This window comes from Meles meles, chromosome 3 (assembly GCF_922984935.1).
Source record: "Meles meles chromosome 3, mMelMel3.1 paternal haplotype, whole genome shotgun sequence".
NCBI lineage: Eukaryota > Metazoa > Chordata > Mammalia > Carnivora > Mustelidae > Meles > Meles meles.
In genome coordinates, this window is record NC_060068.1 from 32,121,220 (window position 1) to 32,133,835 (window position 12,616).

The 12,616-nt window shown below is 40.4% G+C and overlaps 1 protein-coding gene across 1 annotated transcript; it reads right to left on the minus strand.

Annotated features, from left to right (window-relative positions):
* Positions 1 to 1,869: 1,869 nt before the first annotated feature.
* On the minus strand, positions 1,870 to 2,817 carry LOC123938878 (olfactory receptor 56). Its single transcript, XM_046000644.1, has one exon. The coding sequence runs from the start codon at positions 2,815 to 2,817 to the stop codon at positions 1,870 to 1,872; it is 948 nt and encodes a 315-aa protein (XP_045856600.1).
* Between the last annotated feature and the right edge of the window lie 9,799 nt (positions 2,818 to 12,616).

The following is a 12,616-nucleotide window of genomic DNA, read 5'->3' on the forward strand; positions in this document are numbered from 1 at the left end:
CTTCTCCTAATATCCTCCATGTTATTCCTTATTTTCCACAAGTAAGTGAAACCATATGATAATTTACTTTCTCTACTTGACTTATTTCACTCAGCATAATCTCTTCCAGTCCCATCCATGCTGATACAAAAGTTGGGTATTTGTCCTTCCTGATGGCTCCGTAATATTCCATTGTATATATGGACCACATCTTCTTTATCCATTCATCTTTTGAAGGGCATCTAGGCTCCTTCCACAGTTTGGTTATTGTGGACATTGCTGCTATGAACATTGGGGTACAGATGGCTCTTCTTTTCACCACATCTGTATCTTTGGGGTAAATATCCAGTAGTGCAATTGCAGGGTCATAGGGTAGCTCTATATTTAATATTTTGAGTAATCTCCACACTGTTTTCCAAAGTAGCTGTACCAACTTGCATTCCCACCAACAGTGTAAGAGGGTTCCCCTTTCTCCACATCCTCTCCAACACATGTTGTTTACTGTCTTGTTAATTTGGGCCAGTCTAATTGATGTAAGGTGGTATCTCAATGTGGTTTTGATTTGAATTTCCCTGATGGCTAATGATGATGAACATTTTTTCATGTGTCTGTTAGACATTTGTATGCCTTCATTGGAGAAGTGTCTGTTCATGTCTTCTGCCTATTTTTTGATGTGATTATCTGTTTTTTGGGTGTTGAGTTTGAGAAGTTCTTTATAGATCTTGGATATCAGCCCTTTGTCTGTAGTGCCATTTGTGAGTATCTTCTCTGGTAAAATAAATATTGTGGTTTTATTCCTGACTGGACATTGACTGATACGTGTTTTAAATAATGGCTTCAATTCTGTTTTTCTATTATAATCTTCATCCTTTTAAAGAGATATAGTTTTACTGTTGCAGAACATGAAGTACAGAAATAACCACAGCTACCACAGCAAACTTGGCATGTGAATAGTGCTTTAAAAAAATGCTTTTGTGAATGTTATCTCATTTGATAACTTCTTCTTGCATTCATTTGATAAGGTTTTTTTAGCAATTGTTATTTATAAAGCACAGAGTCACATGCTGGAAATATACAAGTAATTTTTTTCTTCTTTTATTTTCAATTTTTTTCAATTTTTGCTTAAATTCAATCTAGTTAACACATAGTGTATTATTAGTTTCAGGGGTAGAATTTAATGATTAATCACTTGCATATAAAACCCAGTGCTCATTAATGCCCTCTTTAATGCCCATCACGCAGTTACCCCATCCCCTCACCCTCCTTCCCTCCAGTCACCCTCAGTTTGTTTCCTATAGTTAAGAGTCTCTTATGGTTTGCCTCCCTCTCTGTTTTTATTTTATTTTATTTTTCCCTCCCTTCCCCTATGTTCATCTATTTTTTTCTTAATAGAACATATGCAAGTAATTTCTAAACTGTAGGGATATATTTACATTTCATAAAGGAAGCTTTATAAATCCTCTAATGCAGCATGGGAGCAGCCCAGGAACCAACCATGAAGAATTATAGAGACTCAATGTCTTCCATGTAGGAAATTTCCACTATCCATATTTGTTAGGCTGAATCATCAATTAAATAATATAGAAGGTATGTGAAGAGAAAAGAACAGTGCCTGGCAATTAAAACACTCAATAAAACATAGTTATAACCAAGAAGAATTAAGAAATAGGTAGATTTAATTCAAAATTTTAAAAATTATAAATAATGACAACAATATCAATGCATTGCTTCCACATGAGGCTCTAGATTTACATGTACTGATCCCTGTGAGGCAGGGCAGGTGTCATGAGTCTCTTTTATTGATGAGGAAACAGATGCTAACAAAGATGAGTGACTTACCAATGTCATGCAAGCAAGAGGTGGCAACACCAAGCACCAGATGCTGTTCCTTCAATGCTGGCTTCTTGTCCTGCAATGGTCTAACCCCTTTATCACGGCTCCCATCACCTCCCGGTTTCTCAAGCTATAAATGAGGGGGTTGAGCATGGGAGTAAGGACTGTGTAGAAGATAGAGACCACCTTGTCGTGGCTAGGGGCACGGTAGCGCCGAGGCCTCAGGTAGATGAACATGGCTGCTCCATAGAAGAGGGAGACAGCTGTCAGATGGGAGGAACAGGTAGCCAGGGCCTTTTTACGAGCCTGAGCAGAGCGCATGTGGAGCATGGCCCTCAGGATGTGAGCATAGGAGGCCACAATGATGGAGAAAGGCAGGAGCAGCATAAAGACACAGCAAGCAAAGAGCAGGGTGTCAAAAAGAGATGTGTCTGTACAGGCCAGTTTTAATAAAGCTGGAACCTCACAGAAGAAATGATCCACAATTCTTGAGCCACAGTAAGGTAGGCTCATGGCTGCCACCATCTGGATAATTCCATCTAGTATCCCAAAGGCCCAGGAACTCCCAGCAATCTGGAGGCAGACCCTCTGACTCATGAGGACGGGATAGTGAAGTGGGTGGCTAATGGCCACATAGCGGTCATAAGACATGAGCCCCAGCAAGAGCCCCTCAGACCCCACAAGAGAGACAAAAAAGCCAATTTGTATGCCACAACCCACAAAGGAGATGGACTTCCTGCCAGAGAGAAAGTTGACTGCCATCTTTGGTGTGATATTACAGACCAACATGAGGTCCATGAGGGAGAGCTGACTAAGGAAGAAGTACATGGGTTTGTGAAGCCGAGGATCTATGTAGATGAGGAAGAGGAGGAGAACATTCCCACAGATGGCCACTGTGAAGACCACCATAACCATAGAGAAGAGGACAAGGTCAGTCTGGCTATGAGAAAAGATGCCCAAGAGGATGAAGCCATCTATAGATGAGTGGTTCAACCATATCCCCATGACTCAGTTGTTCACAATCACCTGAGAACAGGAAAAGAGAAATTCTGAGATTGAGTAACATGTCTTTATTTATCTTTGACTTCTTCAGTCAGTAGTATCTTTTGTAACACATCAAAGCCCAACAACATGTGCTGTGAGACATAAATAGGGTGCTCTTTCTTAGTCCCATGATGTGGAGTATAAGATCTTTGCTAGCTTCTGGAATTGGGCCACATATCTATATTTGTATGTATCCATATCAAAGATATGAGGAAATGAATTATTTTACGTGTCGCAAGACTATTGGACAATCCTCTTTTAGCAGGAAAATACTGGTTTCCCTGTATGATATGATTCTTTTTATCTGGGATTACACAAACTAAGTAAACTATCTCCAATAGGCCTTGAACCATTTCATGTCCAAGAGGTAATTTATATATGTTAACAATAGCGATGTTGATGAAGTTTTGCGATATTCTTTAATTTGCTCAGTCCTAAGATCTTATAATAGTTTTATTTTTTTATGTCTTAGAGGTCCCTAGATCTAAACCATCAAAAAAGCCTTTTGGCTCTACATTCAGAATACTCAGAATCCAATTGATTCTTATCACCCCCCATTGTAAATGCTCCAAGCCACTATCCTCTCTCAGATGGATTATTATAAGCTCCTCTCCGGTTTCCTGGCTTCTGTCCTTGATAGTTTATTCTCATAGCAGTTTAAATGACTCTGTTAAAATATGTCACATTATGTAACTCTTTTGCTGATAGTATGTCCATGTCTACCAAAATTACTCAAAATAAAATTGAAATCCTGGCAGTGGCAAGGCCCTATGTATCACACACACACACACACACACACACATACACACACACACACTCACACACACCCAGTACCTCTGACCTTATCTCCTATCATGCCCCTTTCACTCACTGTGTATTCTTGAATTTCCTTGGACAAACTAGACACATTTCCACCTTTGGGATTTTGCATTTTCTTCTCTTTGGAATGTTCTTTCTCCAGACTTCTATCTCTTACCTGCTTCAGATCTTTACTCAAATGCCTACTCCTATAGAGATGCCTTCTGTAAGGTCATATTAAGACCAAAATGTCTTACATCCTCAAGCCCTCCCTGCTCTTGATTTTTCCCCCATAGCACTTACACAATTTACCACACATTGCTTACATTTCTCTACTTTCTTTCTCTACATTGCTTTCTATTTTTTATCGTGTTCAATTAGCCAACATATAATACATCATTAGTTGTTGAAGTAATGTTCAACTATTCATAGTTGCATATAACACCCCGTGCTCATCACATTTCTCTACTTTTATGGTTTATCTCATCCTGCTGGAACATAAGCACCGTTTATTATTCACAGTGATATTGGCAGATCCTAGGATGGTTTCCCAGGTCATAGTATAATCTCAATACATATGTGTTGACTGAATAAAATAGTACATGATAAAGTGGAATATAACTGAAACTTTCACTTTCTGAAGGCAGAAAGACTCCTCCTTTAATTGCAGGAGCCCTCGTTCTTTTTTATTATTATTATTTCAATTAGTCAACATACATTACATCATTAGTTTTTGATATAATGTTCAATAATTCATTAGTTGCCTGTAACACCCTGTGCTCCTCACATCACATGCCCTCCTAAATGACCGTCACCACGTTACCCCATCCCCCCACCCACCTTCCTTTCTGCAACCTTCAGTTTGTTTCCCACAGCCCTGTTCTTGACCTGAATGTACTACTTCACTGCCAGATTCCTTCTTCTGAGGATAAGTGAGTGATTTAGTAAGAAATATCTCAGGTATTTTTAAAAGATTAGGGTTTTTCCACAAATGCATGATAGCAGCATCTAGCAGATGTTTGTGTGGGATGCATTCATGTCTACCTTATCTCCTTACAAGAAGGAAATCAGGCAACCCCATAGGACATGTTCTCTCTGTAAAGACTTAAGGTGATTTTCTAAACTAGAATGGTCCTACATAGCTTCACCACTAAGAAGGTAGGCTGTGTGAGTCGTGTCCCTACAGTAGGGAGTATGTCCTGATTTGTGCCAATGACGATGTGCTCAGGTATCCTTGCCACCACCAACACCCAGGTATGATGTTGGGGAGGGTTGTTCTACAAGAGTAAATAACTATTCCAATAGACTTCAAATATTATCTTGGATATATCAGCCCCAAACTGGGCCAATCAACTGAACAAACCATGTCCCCCAGACCTCATCAAAACTTCTTCCTCCTTTACTGAGGATAACCAGTCTTACCAACTGTGTGCAGAGGCACTAAGCCACATGCACCTTCAAAGAGTTGCACTCCATACCTCTCCTTCCTCCCAACTCTTATAATACAATATTACACAGGTGGAAAAAAATGACATTTCTCTTCCTTCCTGGACAGCTCTTCTGAACTCTGATTCTTACATCTACTTATACTCAACACCTCCACTTGGATGTCCAATGGGCTTTTCCTATCTAAACTGACCAGACAGAATCCTTGGTCTCCCCTGTGGAAACAGCTGTTTTCCTGTCTTCCCAGCTCAATTAATGGCAAGACAGTTGCTCAGGACAATAATACATGGTATATCTTTGACTCCTCTCCTCACACATATCCCAACTTCAGATCCCTGCTGGCTCTTCCTGAAGAATGTACTCACACCTGGATACATCTCACTCCTGCAGGTCCCAGCTGGCTACACTATCATCACTGCTCCACCAGATGATGACAACGGCCCTTAGCTGGATTCCTCCCCCTTCTGTCCTTGCTCCCACTTTAGTCTATTTGTACATAGCATAGAGTGAAGTTGTTTCTATAAAATAAAAGACCAAATGCTTCAAGAATAAAGGAAGACTCATCTAGCTAGCACTCCATCATTACCCAGACCTCTTTTTCTTTTGCTTTCTCTGGAATTTCCTCTACTGTGGTGTCACTGGCTTCCCTGCATTTCAGGAGGAATTGGTACATGCTCTAACTTCTTCATGTAAGGTTCTCCCCAGATATGCTCAACACTGTTCCCTCACCTACTCTACCAGGCCTTACTCAACACCTATTTGGAGTTGAAGTCCTTCTTTCTTCCCCATTTCTTCCCTGCCCTTGTACTTCTCAGAACACTCAACACCATCAGGCATTCCACATTTAATTAGCATGGATTTATTTTCTGTTTTCCCAGCTAGAACCTATATTCCTGATGCCATGTTTACTCATGGTGGGGAACAGTACTGGGATGTATTATATTCTCAGTAAATTTTGTTGAATGATTAACTATAATGTGGAAACACCTCAAGAAACAATTCTAGCATCTCACATGTTCAGTTCCTGCTCTCTAACTTCATTTATTTCATGGGTGTTTAGTTAATGCTTTCATTTGTCCCTCAAAATGATACCATAAAAGGAGCCACTTTGTCTCTACAGTATAATTTTGGGGACAAGTTAATTTAACTCTATGTCTTATATCGGCTCTTCTTCCTCTCCTTCACCAGCATTTCTTGTCACTCATCCTTTGCCTTTCTGCTCTAGATCACTCTTTAACCCAGGAGACCATCACTGAGTCCCATAATCTAGACAGATGGATAAATATATCAAAGGAAGAGGACTAGAAGAAAGATCAGTGAGAGACATAACACTAGAAAGAATACACTCAAGCCCTCCATCCCCACCCCCCACAACACCTGAAGGAGGCAGACAATAAGAGGAAAACGAAATGCTATTAAACAAACAGAAGTGGAGAAATGACCTGCAATCAGCAATAGAAACTGCAAGGAAGAGGTAAGGGGGTGACAAGGAAAAGACCCTCACTCACCTTTGAGTGGAATCCCTGGAAGAAAAAAAACAGCCGATATCCTGTGGAGGAGTGTCTAACACCAAAATAATTTCATTGTCCTTCTTTGAGTTTGTACTTACTGGATCAGAGGAGAGAAGGAAGAACCTTCCAGCTCTGTCCTACCTCATCCCCTCATTCATCTCTCAATCAGGCTATCAAAGTCCTTGTCACCCTCAGCACTCCTGTGGCTCTCTCTCTCTCAGAGAGTAAGACCCAAAAAAACAACAACCTCTTCTCAGCAAAAATGGAAAGAAAGAAAGGACACTTAGTCAAGGAGATGGTGGTGGACACAGAACCAGCACCTGTGCATCCCAGCCCACCCACAGATACCCATCCACCTTCTACAAGCTGCCTGTAGCCCATTTTGCAGCTGTCTCCCACTGCCCATGCAAGTACTTAACACTGAACCTGAGCAAGGAGAGTGAAGCTGATGGATCCCAGGGGAGCCCACAAACTCCAGCTCTGGAATAGTAGTTCCCAAGCTTATAATTAAAGAAACCCAAACAGGGAGCTTGGGGACAGGACCAGAGAAGGGCCAGTTGGGATAGTGTGAGGAAACCTGGTCAGGGGAGGAAATCTTCTCTAGGTGCTCTACCTCCGACTGCATACACATTCCTACTTCCCCAGTGACTCTAAGGACCCTCACAAGGTCTCCATCTGTGGGTGTCCCAGTAGTCTGCCCCCATACCATGCAATCCACACCTGTTCTTTACCTGTCCCATGAAGTCACCCTGTATCTATGGAGGGCCTATTATACATAGCACACTAGGTGACACTTTGTATTTGAATGAAAATTGGAGAGTTAACACAATCTAGCCTTATGGACATTATAACCCAGTGTAAAGGAAAGAAGAATACCCACATTCAGAAGAGTCAAATGGTGGCAGAGACCTGGTTGTTTTCTCAAAACTGTCTGATGTTTCCCTAAACTCAGTGCCCTTCACAGTTTGGTGTGGATAGCTCTGTGGCCTACGGATATTACACCTGTCTTCCCAGTGTAATCATGGACAACATTCTCTCACCATCAGAAGAGTATCCCAGCTTGGATGACAATTTTACAGCTGTCCTGTTTTTGCCCTTATTATAATGGAAGCAGGTCAATTTTCACAATGGACAATTCATTGGAAACCAATCGGCCAAATAGCCGATTTATCTTTTGAGTCTTTAGTTTTATTTGACTGGTTTTCATTTGATTTCCACAATAGTAAAAAAAAATGTTTTACCTGCCATACAAAGCTCTTGGGGTTTCAATTGGAGACTGATACAAAGAGAGGAGAGATTGGATCAGAGGGCTAAGAGAAGGGAGATTGATGGAAGATCTTAGAAGACACAGAATAATAGGCCTTCTGCCAAATGTTCCAGGGACACCAATCTGGCTTTTGAAGAAACTCCTTATAGCCATCTCACACTCTTCTGTTCCTGCTTCCTTTCCTACTTTACTACCCACTAATTTCTCTGGTTACAATACCTAATTGAAGAGTTCCTACCTCCACTTTCTTGTTCAAGTTGTTTTTCCACTGGAACTTAGTTTGCCAGCTTTGTATTTCCTATTGAAACTTCATTCTATAAAGATGCATCTAAAACTCATTGTTATTATTCTTACCTTCCACAGATTCAATCCACAACCACTTCAGCCTCTGTAAGCCCCATTGGACTCTCATCTGTACAATTTGCAATTATATTTGTTCTGCCATGTGAAATCTGTTATATTACCATTTATCTGACCCACATGGTGATTGGGTGGAACTTGATTGTCTAGAAACAAAATTCAGCTTTACTTTAAGCTAGGACCACCTTCATACCTGAAATCTTCTTGCCCACCTCTTGATGGATATCAGGCTGATTAGAGAGATGTCTAGTCAGATTCAGGTATAAGTCTCATCCTACTTAGCTAATCAAGACTGGTTTTCAGTAGGCTATGAAATAAGCCTTATTGAAGTCATGATTTAAATCACCCATCTAATTAAAATCCTATCTGATTACCTCTGCTTAGCTCAGGCCTGACGGGGTTGGGGGGTCCACCATGAGGAAGAGGACAAGTATCTTTCCTTTCACTATTTCTCCTGCTTCTTTCATTTTTATACTTAGGTATCCCTCTTCCTCCCTTGGTTTGCTGGGGTTGGAAGAAGGATTATTGTTGTGTGTCAGTGGGGCAATCTGTTGCGGACTATAAGTATCTTCTGTATTGGGATATCCAAAGTCTAATGTGTGATCGATCTGTCTATCTACCTATATGTCTTCTATCTATCTATCTATCTATCTATCTATCTATCTACCATCATCTACCTACCTATCTCTCCTCTATTTATCTATCTATCATCATCTATCTATCTATATCTGTCATCTCTCCCTGTTGATCAATGTTGAATGCCCTCCCCAGCCTCTGAATGGGTGGACAGTCTACAATTGACTTCTTGTGATGCCCTCATTTTCTATCCTGGAATTTAGCTTTTAGCCCTCCACATTGGCCACTCTCAGAGTTTTCAAGAAGCCTTAAGATAGTGATTTTATGAAGCATCTACTTCACAAATATACAATCTAGTCATCTTGGCCCAGCACTTTTGCTGCACTCTATTCTTCCCTTGTCAACACAAGCTGCTCCAGCTTGTCTCACAACTTCACAATTCTCCAAACACCAGTTCTATATTTGCTTATGTCCATAGTTTTCCTGAAAAAAACATAGATCATCTTTGGAAATCTCTCACCTGCCTTGACTCCATGGAATTAGAGCCATAAGTGTCTGTAATTAGTGAGCCTCCATCCAGGATGAGGAGCCAATTCCATTTCTAGGAGTGCACTCAAGGAGGGGAACTTTTAAGTTCTGAGTTAAGATGGTGGGAAAGTAGGGGACCCTAATTTCATTTGGTCCCTGGAATTCAGCTAGACAGTTATCAAATTATTCTGGACACCTGCAAAATCAACCAGAGATCTGAGCAAAGAACTGCTGCAATTCTACAAATAGAAAAATGACCACTTTTTGCAAGGTAGGAGGTGCAGAGATGTGAATAATCCAAGGTGATATCTCAGAAAATAAACCACAAGACTATTGTGAGTGCTGTGAAATGTGTAAGCCTGATGATTCACAGATCTGTACCCCTGGGGCAAATAATACATTATATGTTAATATAAATTAATAAATAAACTAATGAATCAATATAAAAGAAAAAATACAAAAATTAAAAAAAGAAAATAAACCATGGGAGCAGGGAGCCTCCATAAACCAGGAACTGGAAAGTGTTATAAGCAGCAGAGCACAAAATCAGAACTTTTAGAAGTCTGGTCCCATGGGAGACATCCCTACTTGAAATGCACTCAGCATTTGGGGCAGAATCCTAAGTGGGACAACACAGTCTCTGGATCCCCAGGGTCACAAAAAGAACTGGGGTGCCTGAGCATGGTAGAGTTCCCAAATATTGGAGTGGGGAAGCCAGTTGCAGACAGGGTGTCCAGGCATCTACTGTCTGCTTTATGTTGCCATAAACCAGGAACCACTGCACAGTCAGGCTACTGCTTTTCAAGCAGGGACCCAAAAAGAGGCAGAACCATAGCAAACCCACCTTTCTCCCCCAGGAGGAGGAGTGCAGGGTGTGCTGCAGAAGTCCCTAAAGTTTAGAGACTTGAAAAGGGGTCACATGTCTGAGACAAAAATGCTCAATCACAGGCTGGGGGAACAGAGTTCTGACAGAAGCCAGGGAGACAAGAGTGACTGACTGCTTTTGGCTCACTGAAGAGGGACACAAACATTCAGCTCCAGGGCTAGAGATCAGGGCACCACAATTTTCACCTCCCACATTGGCTCCAGAGCCATTTACACTGAGCCCGGCCCCCTGGCAAGGGGGGGTGCAATTGCACCTGGACAAAGACTCATGCTCTCTCTCTCCCCCCCTTCTCTCTCATAAATAAATAAATAATTTTTTTAAATGGAGGCTCTAACTGCTAGGATAAACAAAGCAGAATACAGAGTCAATGATACAGAAGACAAAATTGTGTAGAATAATAAAGATAAGAGAAAGAGATATAAAGAACTACTGGATCTGAAGGGAGAGTTTGAGAAATCAGCAACCATAAAGTGAAAAAATATTAGAATAATTGGGATCCCTAGAGAAGATCAAAGAGAGAGAGGGGCAGGGGGCTAGTTTAAACAAATTATAGCCGAGAACTTCCCTAACCTGGGGAAGAAAATAGGCATTCATCCAGGAGGCACAGAGAACCCCCCTCAAAATCAATAAAAATAAATCAACACCCTGATATGTATTAGTGAAACTTGTAAATTTTAGAGATAAAGAGACAATCCTGAAAGCAGCTCAAGACAGAGGTCCTTAATTTACAAGGGTAGAAATATAAGGCTGGCAGCAGACTCGTACATAGAGACCTGGCAGGCCAGAAAGGATGGGCATGATATACTCGAGATGCTACATGAGAAAAATATGCAGGCAAGAATACTTTATCCAACTAGATGGTCATTCAGAAGAGAAGGAGAGATAAAGAGCTTCAAGGAAAAACAGAAACTAAAAGAGTTTGTTATCACTAAACCAGAACTGAGAGAAATATTACAGGGGATCCTTTAAGGAAGAGAGAGACCAAAGGTAACATAGACCAGACAGGAACAGAGACAATATACAGAAACAGGAACTTTACAGGTAATACAGTCGCAGTAAGTTCATATTTTCCAATAATTACTTGGAAGGTAAATGGTCTAAATATTCCAATCAAAAGACACAGTGTATCAGATTGGATAAAAAACAAAACCCATAAACTCATTGATACACTGCTTATAAGAGACTCACTTTAGACCCAGAGGCACCTCCAGATTGAAGGTGAGAAGGTGGATAACCATTTTTCATGCTAATGGACATCAAAAGAAAGCTGGGGTAGCCATCCTTTTATCAGATAAATTAAAAAGACTTTAATAAGAGTTAAAGGGGGGAATCCAGGTGGCTCAGTCAGGTGGGCATCTGCATTCGTCTCCAGTCATGATCCTGAGGTCCTAGGATCAAGCCCCACATCTGGCTCTCTGCTCAACTGGGAGTCTGCCTGTCCCTCTCCCTCTGCCCCTCACCCTCTTTTGCTCTGTCTTTCTCTCAAATAAATAAAGTCCTTTTTAAAAAGAAAGAGTTCAACAAGGACTCTATATCATAATTAAGTGGTATATCCACCTCGAAGATCTAACAGTTATAAATATTTATGCCCCAAACTTGGGAGAGCCAATTTTATAAACCAAATAATAACAAAATTAAAGAAACACATTGATAATAATACAATAATAGTAGCAGACTTTAACACTCCCCACACTGCAATGGACAGATCATCTAAGCAGAAGATCAACAGAAAATGAGGGCTTTGGATAAAACACTAGACCAGATGGACTTCACAGATATATTCAGAGCATTTCATCCTAAAGCAACAGAATACCCATTCTTCTTGAATGCACACAGAACATTCTCCAAAATAGATCACATACTGGGTCACAAATCTGGTCTCAACTCATACCAAAATATTGGGATAATTCCTTGCATATTTTCAGACCACAATATTTTAAAAGTTGAACTCAATCATAAGAGAAAAATTGGAAGGAACACAAATACATGGGGGATCAGAGTATCCTGCTAAAGAATGAGTGAGCCAATCAGGAAATGAAAGAAGAATTTTTAAAATACATGGAAGCAAATGAAAATGAAAATACAACTGTTCAAAACTTTGGGATGCAGCAAAGATGGTCTTAAAAGGTAAATTATATAGCAATACAAGCCTTTCTCAAGAGACAGGGAAAGTCTCAAATACACAACCTACCCTCACACCTAATGGAGCTGGATAAAGAACAGCAAATAAAACCTAAATCCATCTATTCTGCCTTATTTATCCTAGAGATATTATCAGAGAAATAATAAAGATTAGAATAGAAATCAATCAATAGAAATGAAATAAACAGTTGAACAGATAAACAAAACTAGAGGCTCATTCTTGATCTATAAGATCAAGCCTTATAT

Excerpts from the sequence above, each read along its gene's own strand:
- LOC123938878 (XM_046000644.1), bottom strand. The coding sequence starts at position 2,817 with ATGGGGATATGGTTGAACCACTCATCTATAGATGGCTTCATCCTCTTG.